The sequence below is a fragment of the Cottoperca gobio genome, chromosome 8 (genome assembly GCF_900634415.1).
Source record: "Cottoperca gobio chromosome 8, fCotGob3.1, whole genome shotgun sequence".
NCBI classification, from domain to species: domain Eukaryota; kingdom Metazoa; phylum Chordata; class Actinopteri; order Perciformes; family Bovichtidae; genus Cottoperca; species Cottoperca gobio.
In genome coordinates this window covers 3784755-3799410 of record NC_041362.1, presented here as the reverse complement: position 1 = coordinate 3799410, position 14656 = coordinate 3784755, and the positions used below count along the sequence as shown (strand labels likewise).

The following is a 14656-nucleotide window of genomic DNA, read 5'->3' as shown; positions in this document are numbered from 1 at the left end:
TTATTAAAAATAGGTAAAATAGACACCAGTGTAAAAAGTGCATTATATTGAGGAGGGCAGAAAATGGCTATTTGAAATGGTGGAAGAAGTACTCAGATCCCATAATTAAATAAAACTCCTGAATTAAAAAAATCTACTCAAGTAAAAGCATCTTTTATCAGCTAAATGTAATTAAAGTATTGAAACTCTATAGGCTATGCATTTGAAAGTGTTATATTATTATAGAATATTATATTTTTCTGTTTGTATCACTAATGAATACATGTAAAATAATTGTATTATTATTGTCCGTCAATGTGGAGCCAACTCTAGATACTTTGTATTAGGCTACTTAGTAGATTAGTAGTATAGAACTGCATTATAATTTTTATTTAATTTAAAAATGACTAGTAATTATGAGTGTCAAATAAATGTAGTGGAGTAGACTACAAATTAGGAATATTTCCCTCTAAAATATAATGCAGTAGAAGTATAAAGTAGCATAAAATGTGCAAGTATAATGTCCCATATATCCCATCACTGGTTTAATTAAAGCGGAAGACTCTGACCGGAAGGGGGCGGTAATGCAGCGTGACGGATGTCAACCGCCGTTAAACCTTAAAGAAGAAGTAGAAGAAGAAGAAAAGCTGTCAACTGCAAACCCCCGACCAACCCACAACAAACAGCAAAGAGGAAAACAGGAAGGAAACCAAGGAGGAGAGAGACATCTCCACCGAAACAGTAAGGACACTGTTGCTTAATTAGACGGTAATTGAAAGGTTAAATTATTTAAACTACTCTAGCGTTGATCTTATTATTGAAGGCTAAGTAAAATATTGAGCAACAGGTGCGCTAAGTTAGCGTTAGCTTGCATGTTAGCTGCGCACTTTCTCTTATCTAAGTGAACTAACAACCTGATGTCTGAACAAAAGTGAATATTAACCTTACTACAGTTAAAACTATGCTGTATATTATGTTGTTCTTAACATTAAAGTTACACTTTAACTAACGCTTGCTCATCTGACTAGCACCCGTCACCTAATATTGTTTTGCTAACGTTAAATACAATTCAAGCTAACTAATTAGCTAATGTTGTGTGGCTTTGCTGTGCTATTGTATTATGTGATGTTATTAGTGTTAGTAGATTGATGTACAGGTAGCTGTGACATGTTAATGTGGTTAGCCATTAGTGCTAGCTATTTGACATCAGCTTTGACAGGTGAAGCTCGGGCAAAGTCGCTGAAACTAGTTACAACAGCTGACTGATTTGTTAATCGATGAGCTGATACGAATTGTGTAATCGGTGTAGTTTTGTCAAGTTTCATAGTGTTATGCAAACCTGTGTTTTAATCAGTTAATATGCCCTTTTCGTTGTGGCAGTGGGAACATTGAGGTTTACTGGAGCTACTTGTCACATGCTTCTATGTAATCCACAGATAAGCCCTGTGTGGTCGTTTAACAGTAAGAAGCTATGCTGAGAAGATCTGAACTTTGATTGTTAAAGGACACATAACATGAACTTCCTTCTACCCACATTGACTATTTACCTTTTGGTTTGCATCCACAATAGAAATTATAGCCACTTAAAAGTCTTCTATATTGTTCAGAGAAATGTCTTTTTCACGGCAATCACATTCCTGCAGTGGTCATGAGATCAGCATGAGGGCCAAGCTGATATACTTTTTTCTTTTCACTTTTTGTCACATGCCTGCTAAACTAACACACAACTGACACAGGCCTCCTTCATTAGTGAGCTTGACACTAGTGTGTAAAGGAAAGTGTTGAATGTAGAACTTCTCAGATCCTTCATGTTTTGTTTCTCTCTTGAGTGCGACTGATGCATAATATTAATGTTCAGTTTCTAGAGCTTCTGGTTGGTCTTAAGGGTGCTGAGCACTCACATCCTTTATCAACATGGGGGAACTCTTCAGAAGTGAAGAGATGACGCTGGCTCAGCTCTTCCTGCAGTCAGAAGCTGCCTACTGTGTCAGTGAGCTGGGAGAGATCGGGATGGTGCAGTTTCGTGATGTAAGTCCACTGTTACACTGTTGTCCTCTGAGTCATGATTGTTTTGCTAGGGATAAAACACGATCAAGTCATTAGTGTCATCTGTCGTGGTAATAAAAAAAAAAAAGACTCCATCGGTGAAAATCCTGAGAGTTTATGCCTTCAGCATCATGTTCATCACATGCTCACAGCTGACTCTTCATTCCTGACAAACCCTGAAGCTTTGTGCCAGAATATAGGATGTGCTGTAACAGAGAAGGTCTGTGCGTCAACAGTGGCACCTTTCAAATCATACATCCTTCACCAGTTTAAAAAAAATCACAATATTTCCAAACTCTAATAAAAACAAACACACAGTTTATTAAAAAAAAGACCTTATTAACGTGAGGCTGGTCAATGTGTGATGCAGAATTTGAGCACATCATTAAATGATTGACATGGAAGCAGCTTAAGTTGCTGATGTAAGTGGAGGTTCCTGGTTTTTCACCCAAATGTTAATGATGCATAATTTGTATCTTTAAAAAGCAAAATGTCTTTGTAATCATGACGGTCTCTGTTCTGTTGCTTCGCACCCGCTTATCTTCCTCCTTTTCTTGCAGCTAAATCCTGACGTGAATGTGTTCCAACGAAAGTTTGTCAATGAAGTACGACGATGTGAGGAGATGGATCGCAAACTGAGTAAGTGAGCGTCGATGTATTTCTGTATGTGTTCTGAATCATTAGTCTGCTTCATTGCCAAGCAGCTTTTCATGTATTAGTGCATAACATAAACATAGAATTAAAATAAAATCAAGCACAAAACTCAAGAAATATAAGAAACATACTACGCTGCCACGCCTCCTGAACCACAACAACATCTGTTTATTTGATTTCCAGTCTTTAAAGAGCCGTAACAGAGCCATACAATGAGAGGTAAACAACAACATGTACAACTGTACGCCTCTTTTCTTTACCGTGTTACTTCTCTCTCGCAGGATTTGTGGAGAAGGAAATAAAGAAGGCCAACATCCCAATAGTTGACACAGGAGAGAACCCTGAAGTCCCCTTCCCAAGGGACATGATCGACCTGGAGGTGACTGCGCTCTCTCTCTCTCTCTCTCTGTCTCTCTCTGTCTCTCTGTCTCTCTGTCTCTCTGTCTCTCTGTCTCTCTGTCTCTCTCTCTGTCTCTCTCTGTCTCTCTGTCTCTCTGTCTCTCTCTGTCTGTCTCTGTCTGTCTGTCTCTGTCTGTCTCTGTCTGTCTGTCTGTCTGTCTGTCTCTCTCTCTGTCGCTCGCTCGCTCGCTCGCTCTGTCTGTCTCTCTCTGTCTCTGTCTCTGTCTCTGTTTCTGTCTCTCGCTCTGTCTATCTGTCTCTCTCTCTGTCTCTCTGTCTCTCTCTGTCTGTCTCTGTCTCTCTCTGTCTGTCTCTGTCTGTCTGTCTCTCTCTCTCTCTGTCGCTCGCTCGCTCGCTCGCTCTCTCTGTCTCTGTCTCTGTCTCTCGCTCTGTCTATCTGTCTCTCTCTCTCTCTCTCCTCTCTCTGTCTCTCTCTCTGTCTCTCTCTCTCCTCTCTCTGTCTCTCTCTCCTCTCTCTGTCTCTCTCTCAAAGATAAACCGTGAGCTCTATCATCGACTGCGTCCCTCTGCTGACTCCTCTGTATGTCTCACCACAGGCCACATTTGAGAAGCTTGAGAATGAGCTGAAGGAAATAAACACCAACCAAGAAGCCCTAAAGAAGAACTTCCTGGAACTGACTGAGCTGAAACACATCCTGCGTCGCACGCAGCAGTTTTTTGATGAGGTCAGCTTCACTTGTGCACGTAGGCCATAACTAACACTGTGGTGGCCGGAGAAGTGGGACTTTCACTTTGTATTGCCATGGCTGTAACATCTAAAACCACTAAATACAGCAGAAACATATGAACTGTAAATGTATTGATGGGTTATTGTAAAACAATTCACTATATTCACTGTGAAGATGGGCAAGAAAAACAATGTTAACTAAACTAAACTAACCGTTTCTAGTTTGCATTGGTGTAATACAGATTCAGCTGATATGCTGTCCACACACACACACACACACACACACACACACACATAATGGAGCATTTATAAGGTGTTTCCCTCGTGATTGTTTATAGTCTCTCACATAGGAAGTCGGATTTTCAAAACTATTTATAACTTATTTATAAAAACAATAAAATCCTCATAAGGTCGCTCAGATACAGGTAGTTGAATAGTTACGTGTAAAATTGGTCTTAAACTTTATTCTGAGTGGTTCAAAAATAAAGAAAGTCTTGAGTGTAACTTGCCTTAAGCCTCCTGGTGTAACACTGATTAGATGTTTGCTGTTTGCTGGCGGGAAGCCTTGCCTGTCCACCTTTGCCCCGTGTCATTTCCACTTCATTGCCTTCACAAACTAAACTGTGTTGACTTACAACGTTAAGTCCTCTTTTACAAGTTGCTCCAGGCTTTGAGGTGAATCATTGAGCTCAACATGTAGCTGTCCAAACCTCAACATTCATGCAAATAAAATGTTTTACAACGGAATGTATTCGGGTTAAACTATTAATCTGACTTTTATTGGGATATCTTTATGGACCAGTGCAATTTTGAAGCCGCAATATTTGTTAAAGTCAAAATATGTGTCGAAATTCCATTCTGCATTAAGCATCGTGGTGCGGCAGAAATGTCCCGGCCGAACAACCCGACACACTTCTGACGGAAGCATTCCTCCCAAATTGTTCAGTATTATGTCTTTAATAAAAATGATGATTAATAATTAAGTGACTCTCGTGCAGATGGAGGATCCCAGTTTACTGGAGGAGGGCTCCACCCTCTTGGACCCCAATGAGACGATCCAGAGGGCTCCTCTCAGACTGGGGTGAGTCTGTCTTCTTCTTCTTCTCTCAAAGCTTTGTGCCATCTGTGTGTGAAACCAGAGTGTTAACGAGCCTCCTGCACACCAGCTTAGTCCACAAGCCCCACCATCACAAATGTAATTCCTATTAGATGTTTCCACCTAATCAGCTCTTAACACAACCGAAGGATAGACAGACGACACAGCCTGTTATATAACTACATGTCTCAAGTGTCCGCTTTCACTGAATTGTAGGTTATTAATCTTTCATTTGATATTTTGTTGAGCAACAAAGCCTACTCCAGCTGTCCAATCAGAAGCCAGGCTTTAACACATCATTTATTCTATATATGCTTTATAGAAGTCGAGGTTATGGAACGGGAGAATCCTAACTTCTGTTTACAAAGAGCCTCGCTCATGAAGCTGATGACTTGTTCTCCAGCAGGTCAGCTCAGGTAACCGATAACAACGCTGACGACATTTGTCCATCTGTAATAGATTTGTGGCCGGAGTCATTGGCAGGGAACGTGTTCCCACATTTGAGAGGATGCTGTGGAGAGTTTGCCGAGGAAACGTGTTCCTGAGACAGGCAGACATCGAAGACCCTCTGGAGGACCCGGCTACAGTCAGTACTGTCCCGTGACGCTAGTCAGATGTTAATGCACGTGTCCGTGTTTTATCACCAGAGTCCCAACTGTGTGATGTTTCCACAGGGCGATCAGGTCCACAAGACCGTCTTCATCATCTTCTTCCAGGGAGACCAGCTTAAGAATAGAGTCAAGAAGATCTGTGAGGGGTGAGTGACCGGCCAGCGTGTGGACAGTTTCAGGAAGTGTTCGTGTGTCGACAGGTGCTTATCTGAGCTTCTTCTTCTTCTTCATGCGTCTCCAGGTTCAGAGCGACCTTGTACCCGTGTCCAGAAACCTCCCAGGAGAGGAAAGAGATGCTCGCAGGAGTGAACGCACGCATTGAGGACCTGCAAATGGTAAACTCACTGAGAGGGCAAACAGCTGCAATGTTGCCTCATTAACACGGAAGGTGGAAGGCCATCAGAACGTCCAAAGAGACTAACACACCAGGAAGACCCTTCTCCCTCTTCTCCCAGATACAACGTGCTAACATGTGCGACTAGTGAGGGGATGAATCTGCTCCCTTCCTTGTGCTTCAACACTGGTTTTGCGTGGCATTTAGAAATCAATGTGACTAAGTGGGTGAACTCAAAGCCTCACAGACACACGCGACCCCCAGCTGTCACCGCATGACCCTCAGTCCTCTCCTGTTGACATCCCAACATGTTCCCGCGCTGTTAGTTTGGGGAATAATCCCCAGTTATCGGTTTGTTTCAGTAAACTTTAGCCATTGCTGATCAACACATCATCTGTCTGGAGCTGCAGCCCAGAGAAACGTCCTCCAGCAGAGGCTTTCACTACACTGCTGAATCAGTCCTCAGTGACTTGTATCTTTGCCGCGTGACGATACTTCCGTCCATACGGGTGTTTTACGACTCGAACACAACACGGTTCACATTTGCTGTGCAGCCGCAGCTTCAGTCTGTTAAAGTGAATCTGTCCCACGTTGCTGACACCGTGTCAGCGTCACGCACTCGGACGTTATAGGATCATTTGCCACAGAAACGTCTGGCACGAGACGGATGCCTGATATTTGGAATGCGCCCCGCTGGACAAATCGATTTGATAATCTCTCGCGGCTTCGCATACCGGGGAGGAGGAATGTGGATGTGGGCGTTTGTGGAGGCAGTGTTGCGCTGGTTGCTACGTGGGCATGAGGGCTGGCTGACTGACACGCGTGGGCCATGAAGCCCCTCGACAGCAGGCAACACTGCCTTCAGCCAGCCAGACGGCTCGGAGCTTAAATATCCTGCTATTTGCTGATCATGGGACTCTACTTTAGACGTGAGTCACACAGCAGCATACCTGGGAATATCCTATATCTCTCCAACATATGACTTACTGCTCACTAATCACAATGATTTACCATCAATCTAAGACCGATTACACAAAATATGGCGGGTAATGATGAATAACACTTCTAACATAAGATTTCTTTCCCGACTACGACCAACTCTACTTCTTGTTTCCCTGTAAAGGTGCTGAACCAGACGGAGGATCATAGGCAGAGGGTCCTGCAGGCTGCAGCCAAGACGGTCCGAGTGTGGTTCATCAAGGTGAGGAAGATGAAGGCCATCTACCACACCCTCAACCTCTGCAACATCGACGTCACGCAGAAGTGTCTGATCGCTGAGGTGTGGTGTCCCGTCTCCGACATGGACTCCATCCAGTTTGCCCTGCGCAGGGGGACGGTGAGTAACCGAGCAGTTCACTGTTTACAGTCGGTAGTTCAGTTGTTATAGACACACAAGGCCTCCTTTTGTATTCTCAGGAAGTAGCCTCTGCCTCAAGTGGTCACGTAATGAATGCAGCAGAACCCGTTTTAAATAAACCGGTCCAAAGTACGTCGGAAGGGAACCTCTTTTGTGTGAAGTCACTGTGGTGTCGCAGGAAGAGGAACTTACGACCGTGGTATACACGTTATGCAAGTTCCTCAAAGCAAGAAGCAAAGTGCCAAAAAGATGTCTAAATGTATTTAAATAAACAGACACGATGCTGTTGATCCAGTCAGCGGCTCACACTGCAGTGATTGAAGCCAAATGTTACATTTGTTTTAGTTGTACACTTGTCATTTCTCTGCCTGGTCGTCGGTCCGTTCACAGCTGTTGTGGTCGTTCTTCGTCAGCTGCAAGTGATGAGCGAGAGGGCCAGGTGCGCTGACTCTACACACTGATTGGTCAGGCGTCTCCAGAGAGAGAGAGAGAGAGGTTGTGCAAAGAGAGAGAGAGAAAATACTCTCGAGGGTGTGGAGTTAGATAATTGACTCACAGACCTCATGTAGCCGCTCCTCATCTCTGGTTAGTCACGACTAGCATTACACACCCAAATGTCTTGACTGTCAGGTTGAGTTGCATTGTGGGCAATGTAGGCACCAGGTATTGAGAATTAAAAATGTTTGGAATACAAAACACACGTTGTGAAACATGAGGTGTACTTTATCAAGATCTCATCTGCACTTCTGCCACCCAAAGTTTCTGTGAACTCGGCTAAGATAAATACATTTCATAATCGTTTATCAGTTCATGATTATCAGATTTGAAGGAAGTTAGCGGTGTCAGTGCAGAGCAGCGACGGGCTTTGAGAATCGTACACGTTGAGACGGCAGAGAACAGGATGTTCTCTAGGGTGCGTCAGGGTGGTTTGAAATGTTCTAGTAGTTCAGTTCTGTGGAAAACAAATGTGTATTATAATACGTCTTGCATGACTCTTTAGGAGAAGAGCGGCTCCACTGTGCCTTCCATCCTCAATAGGATGCAGAGCAAGCAGACCCCGCCCACCTTTAACAAGACAAACAAGTTCACCTCGGGCTTCCAGAACATTGTGGATGCTTATGGAATTGGCAGCTATCGTGAGATCAACCCAGGTAAGCACGCTGCACCTTTCTCCATACGCCCCTAAAGCTTGGACCCGTCTGTCATTACCTCGACCATCAGTGTTATCATGTGTCTTTTTAAAAGCACTGTTCACCCCAAGATAAAAAACAAACACACTTTCCTCTTACCTGTAGTGCTATTTAAGGTCTGCCTTCTCTCTGTGTGTAATGGAACTTGCGATGCTCAAAGTGCCAAAACATATATAATTTTATAAAGGAACTACTTTTTTTCTACCCAACTACATCCGCCAACTTCACACCAAAACAATATAGATTGATAAATAACACTTAAGGTAAGAAACATAGGTATATTCTATTTTGGGGTGGACTGTCCCTTTAAGGCCGTTGAACTTGTTGTATTACAAAGACTGTTAACCCAGCTGCCTGGGGGATTACACCACAGTCCCTGAAAGGCCTCATCACTCATTATCTCCTTGTTTGGACATGCTGTTTATTGTGACGCTCGTATGTTGTTTCACCTGCCACACCACCCTCCCCTCATGTGATGCCTGCCTCCTCCCCCCCCCTCCTTGTCTCCAGCGCCATACACCATCATCACCTTCCCCTTCCTGTTTGCGGTCATGTTTGGTGACCTTGGCCACGGGGTGCTCATGACCTGTGCTGCCCTGTACCTCGTGTTGAGAGAGAGCAGGCTGATTGCCCAGAAGAACGATAACGAGGTATGGATCCCATCATGGCCATCCCATCCGCCCCACAGCGTCAGAGCAGAGCTTCTGTGGAATTATGTTTATTATCACAGACATCCTTATCTCTCTGACTGTTTTTGTTTGTGGCAGATGTTCAGCATGGTGTTCGCAGGGCGCTACATCATCCTGCTGATGGGAATCTTCTCCGTCTACACGGGGATCATCTACAACGACTGCTTCTCCAAGTCCCTCAACGTGTTTGGCTCTGGCTGGAGCGTCAGGCCCATGTTCGACTCTCGGCAAGGGGCCAACTGGACGTAGGTGGCGTTGGCGATCGCAGACTAGAGCTTTGACCCGGTGACCCCTGTGGGTGTGCAAGCATTTCAAGTCGCGAAACTCATCGCTGTTCTCGTCCCCTCCAGGTTTGCAACGCTGGAAGGCAACAAAGTGTTGCAGTTGGACCCGGCAATAGACGGCGTATTCACGGGGCCGTACCCCATTGGCATCGATCCGGTGAATATTTTGTTTCCGGCTTGTTGCCGAATCTACTAATGTTAAATATCATTAGGTTTATTGTGCGACTGAAAAGATACTGAACGTCCATGATGGTCCCTCAGATCTGGAACATTGCCACCAACAAGCTGACGTTCCTGAACTCGTTCAAGATGAAGATGTCTGTGATCCTGGGAGTCATCCACATGCTGTTTGGAATCTCACTCAGTCTTTTCAACCACCTGTGAGCTTTCCGTCCAACATTCATGCTTTTGTATTCCCTTCTCTTCGTCACCACCGTGCTCACATTGCGACTGTTTGTGCTTCTCCGCAGGTATTTCAAGAAGCCGCTGAACATCTACTTGGGATTCATCCCAGAGATCGTCTTCATGGTCAGTCTGTTTGGCTACCTAGTCATTCTGATCTTCTACAAGTGGCTCTCGTACGACGCAAGCATCTCCAAGGACGCTCCCAGTCTCCTCATCGCCTTCATTAACATGTTCCTCTTCAACTACAACGATCCCAGTAACAAACCTCTCTACAGAGGACAGGTCAGACGCGTGTTCGTTACATGACATCCATCCGTTTGTCCTTAAATGAACCACAGCTCATTGTCTCCATGTCCTGTTTCTCTTCCTCTCCATGTAGATGGCCCTACAATGCTTCTTGGTGGTAGTGGCCTTGGCTTGTGTTCCCTGTATGTTAATAGTGAAAACTCTGGTTCTGCGGCGGCAGCATCTGTGGCGGAAAAACCTGGTAAGATGAAGCATCACTTGAAATAACACTTTGTACCTTTTTTTAATCTCTTTTTAAAATGTTGTTTTCCCCATCTTCTGCGTCAGGGCACTCAGAACTTCGGAGGGATCAGGGTGGGCAACGGGCCCACTGAGGATGAGGCTGAAATCATCCAGCATGACCAGCTCTCACAGCACTCTGAGGAGGAGCCTGAGGTAAGCAGAGAAACGTCCTCGTCAGTAAGACGGGAGAATGGGCAGGTTTGGTCGGGGTGACGCAGGCTACAGGATCTACTCAAAGCTTTGCATCATTTAGACGCTCGGCCACAGTTAGGAACAGAAACCGATACGTCGTGTTTCCACTTCCAATCTGGCAATAAAAACCCATCAATTATGGATGAAGGTCTGTTTTAACAAGCTGCACTCATTCAGATCATAGCCAATACTATTGAGAGGTGAAATAAATGTCTACTTTGTTGTTCTGCTTGTCGTATTTCTGCCACTTTCTGTGTAATTGCTTGTAGAATGTCCAGGATAAAGGAATCAGAGCAGTCCGATTGTTTGTTGTACATCCTGAAGAGCTTTAACACAGCCAGCGAACAGCTGATCTGTGGATATATTCCCCAATGTAATTCTAAAATGCCCTGATGTCATCCTGTAATGTTCACCCTCTTTCCTTAGTAAGTGAGTAACTGATTTCTCTTGTTACTTTTCTTTTTACTGATGTCTGTCTGTCTATCTGTGTGTGTGTGTGTGTGTGTGCGCTGTCAATAACCAAGCGTTGCCTTTTGTCACCTGCTGTCAAGGCGAGTGAGGAGGAAGAGGTAGGACAGGAGCTCACACTGCACCTCCACCCTGCAACCTATCCCCTCCTGTCACAGTGCATGTCTAGCAGTTATGTCTCCTCCTGCCCCGCGCTTTGTTGTCTGCTGTCAACCAATGCCTGCTGCTCTTAGCTGGGTCTGTGTGGGTGTGTGTGCAAGTGCTAGTCTGTGTGTAGGTGTGTGTGTGCAAGTGCTAGTCTGTGTGTAGGTGTGTGTGTGCAAGTGCTAGTCGGTGTGTAGGTGTGTGCAAGTGCTAGTCGGTGTGTGTGTGCAAGTGCTAGTCGGTGTGTAGGTGTGTGCAAGTGCTAGTCGGTGTGTGTGTGCAAGTGCTAGTCGGTGTGTTCCAGGAGTCCCTTTCTGAAACGTGGGTTGCAGGGACTCCTCAAGCGTCGGTCGGCCGGTGTTTCCTTACAGTCCCAGTGATGTGCATGAGGGATCAGCAGGGCAGCTGATACTTTTGGGTTCACAGGGTCCTAAGACGACGGTGTCTCTTTTAATTAATGGGATTTGTTGGTCTACTGTAGCAAATGTATCTTTCCTATCCATTACCTGAATGATCCTGCACACACACACACACACACACACACACACACACACACACACACACACACAATGAACCCGACTCCTCTGCTGACCTCCGGACCTGTCGTAGTTTTGTTTTCTAGAGCTTCACGCTGACTCACAGTTGGGTTTTGATGTTGTATTTCTTCCCCACAGTTTAACTTTGCGGACGTGGCTGTGCATCAGGCGATCCACACCATAGAGTACTGCCTGGGCTGTATCTCCAACACGGCCTCCTATCTGAGGCTCTGGGCCCTCAGTCTGGCTCATGCACGTAAGTCACACTCAGGTTTGACTATAGATGAACACGATATACTCACATTTAGTAAGAGAAGTGGACATCTAATGCATGCACCTTCAAGTTCATCACAGCACTGAACTGTGTGTGTCCCACAGAGCTGGCGGAGGTGCTGTGGACCATGGTGATGCACATTGGCCTTTCCAGCAGAAGCTTCACAGGATTCTTCGTTCTGTCTATTGTCTTTTTCTTCTTTGCTGTTCTCACAGTTGCCATTCTTCTCATAATGGAGGGCTTGTCCGCCTTCTTGCATGCACTGCGCCTGCACTGGTAAGTTAAGTTGTGTGTGTGTGTGTGTGGAGCCTAATATGTTCAGGTTTTAATTGAGTCGACTGTGGCTGATGTTGGTGTATGAAATACATTATAAAGAAAGACACTCGGCCTCTTCTGATAATCTAGTTTACACCTGAGTCTCTCATCCAGCGTTTTATATTCAATGAGCATTAATCCAGAACTGGGTTCCTTTGCACTGGAGTTGCTATTTTAAAAGAGGAGTTTACTTTACTAATAACTGTAAGCACCTACAGACCTATAGCGCCATCTGCAGGTGAACAGAAACAAGTGCTTTTGTTAGAAGTGATTATACACACGGGACCATTGCAGCCTATTTCTTTCAGAACCTTCCTTCCTCCCTCCCTCCCTCCCTCCCTCCCTCCCTTCCTTCCTCTTCCAAGGGTCACAGTTCAGGTCCTGGTTGTAACTATGTTATCCGAGACTAATTAGTTTATATTGACTAATATTAGCAATGTAACCAGAATCGCGAGGTGTTTTAACCCACCAGTCCATAAGGGTGTGTCCCAATTAGAAGTTAACGTGTTTTATTTTCCCATCGGCCTCTCTGCTGGCCGGTGGCCTGGAACACGTCTGGCTGCAGTCAGTTTTGTGCTGCGTGTGTGGCATGCTCAACAGTCTATAACTGCTGTGGCACTGATGAGACTTTGTTGTTCCCTCATTAATGTCTTTGTCAGGCTTTGCTGAATGTCAACCTGGTTTTATAATCCACTGGCACGTTTACAGAGCATGCTGTGTTGCAGCCACTCTTCTCTATAATCATCCTTTACACAGGAATGCTGCGTGACTTTCACTGAACGGCCTTTAGAGACGACGCAGTGCAGTTTGAAATGCTGGGAAGCAAATGTAAAACACCAATCGTACGTCTGTCAATGATGGCATCAGGACATCATGCGGTCGTGTAATGAGTTGTAGATTCCTTTAAGTCTAAAGTATCGTGATAAACAATAACTTAGTTATCGTTGCAGCTGCACAAAGATCCTCGTCTTCTTTCCTGCACCACACAGAGTAATGATTGACAGGTATTAATGGCTCCTCAGTTAAAAGGTCATCCGGCTGTCACTTAGCGTTGGCCGATGTTTAAAAATAGAGCCCGATAATTTTCCAGAAGGGAAGAGGCTCATGTGTCTGAGGCTGGGACCGAGTCCAGGAGCGTGGGTGTGTGGGTGTGTGTTCAGGTGGGTGCAGACTGTGGAATGAAGAGCAGGGGTTAGAAACGGGACTGCTGTGCTCAGCAGTACCCCACCTGACCGTGTGTGTGTGTGTGTGTGTGTGTGTGTGTGAGCGGCTTCCTGGTCATTGTTTCTTTTTGATTGGACTTTTGTTTTCTGTACAGGGTGGAGTTCCAAAACAAGTTTTACACCGGCCAGGGCTTCAAGTTCCTCCCCTTCACCTTCGAAAGCATCCTGGACGGGAGATGTGAGGACTGAGATCTGAGGACGACTCGTCTTCTATTAATGTCGCTCGTCTGTTGAGAATCTGTGTGTGTGTGTGTGTGTGTGTGTGTGATATGCAGTTTTCCATTAGTGACACTCCACAAGATGTCAGATTGCCATTTGTTTTAAACTTCTTATCACGCAGCAATTACTTTTCATTCATTCCTCAGAAGAAAGCGCATTATCTGTGTTAGTGTCTTAGTCATCCATGATTTATTTAGTTTAATATTATTTATGCAAACCCTTACTTTATAAAACCTGCGTGTTTCCGATGTGGCAGTGCTGCACTAAATGAGATGTTGTGTGCAAATGTCTTGACTGATTAGTAAAGTGACAGTTTACAACGTCCTTGTTTGTCCTCTACACATTGTTGTTTCCACACACACACACACACACACGTAGGCTCATATCGCACTGCGTACTGACCTCACTGAGATTTAAAGGGAATACATTTTGACTTTCATCAGGATGTTAGTCAGTGCTTTGAAGAAGGAGATGAACTGATGATAACACTGCGTTGTGCGCTAACATTGCCATGAATGCGCTTTGTGTTGTGTTAGAGATCTATACGGAGACGAAGAAGTGGAATCTATTAGGTGTGTGTTCTGTAACCGTGTCAGTCTTTCTGATTCCAGTCGTAAAGTTTAAAGTCATCGTCACACGCTGCGTGCTGCAGGGAGTAAGAGCGGCGTGCAGCAGTTAGAGTTCATTCCACAGAAATAATCTACCACCCACATTAATTGTGCATCTCTGTGTCAATAAAGTGGAACGAGCTGGATAAAGTTGTGGTTTTACTTTCTTTACTTAACTAATTGTTTGCATTGAAAAAAACTAATTTGAATATCCTTACAGAGCTGGCAGCTCCTTATTTAGAAAATAAGGCTTTTACTTAAGAACTGAAATAATCTGACAAACAATATCATTTTATATACATATACAATATTGATCTTTAGTATAGGACCTTATGGTCTTAAATAAATGTTGTAGAAGTCAAAAGGACCCCAATATTGTACTTAAATCCAGCAAAATACTCATATTGCAAGTGTTAT

The 14656-nt window shown here is 44.6% G+C and overlaps 1 protein-coding gene across 4 annotated transcripts; it reads left to right on the top strand.

Annotated features, from left to right (window-relative positions):
• The first annotated feature begins 577 nt into the window (after positions 1-577).
• Positions 578-14389, top strand: atp6v0a1a (ATPase H+ transporting V0 subunit a1a). Of its 4 annotated transcripts, none has more exons than XM_029437853.1 (22): positions 578-720; positions 1838-2007; positions 2586-2664; positions 2961-3058; positions 3636-3764; positions 4765-4847; positions 5322-5448; positions 5537-5619; positions 5715-5808; positions 6931-7143; positions 8165-8315; positions 8865-9004; positions 9122-9288; positions 9394-9484; positions 9589-9707; positions 9798-10014; positions 10112-10219; positions 10306-10413; positions 11004-11021; positions 11739-11856; positions 11979-12150; positions 13508-14389. In XM_029437853.1, exons 2-22 carry the CDS (start codon positions 1894-1896, stop codon positions 13599-13601), a joined length of 2523 nt encoding a protein of 840 aa, XP_029293713.1. In that variant the 5' UTR covers positions 578-720; positions 1838-1893; the 3' UTR covers positions 13602-14389. The 4 variants fall into 4 exon arrangements, with proteins under 4 accessions (XP_029293713.1, XP_029293712.1, XP_029293711.1 ...); XM_029437852.1 differs by having other exon boundaries at positions 10977-11021; XM_029437851.1 differs by having other exon boundaries at positions 10965-11021.
• The last annotated feature ends 267 nt before the right edge of the window (positions 14390-14656 follow it).

Bases quoted from the DNA above. Each gene is read 5' to 3' on its own strand.
- atp6v0a1a (XM_029437851.1), top strand. From the start codon at position 1,894: ATGGGGGAACTCTTCAGAAGTGAAGAGATGACGCTGGCTCAGCTCTTC. The intron at 7,144-8,164 runs GTGAGTAACCGA...ATGACTCTTTAG, and splicing joins TTGCCCTGCGCAGGGGGACG to GAGAAGAGCGGCTCCACTGT. The intron at 9,485-9,588 runs GTGAATATTTTG...ATGGTCCCTCAG, and splicing joins ACCCCATTGGCATCGATCCG to ATCTGGAACATTGCCACCAA.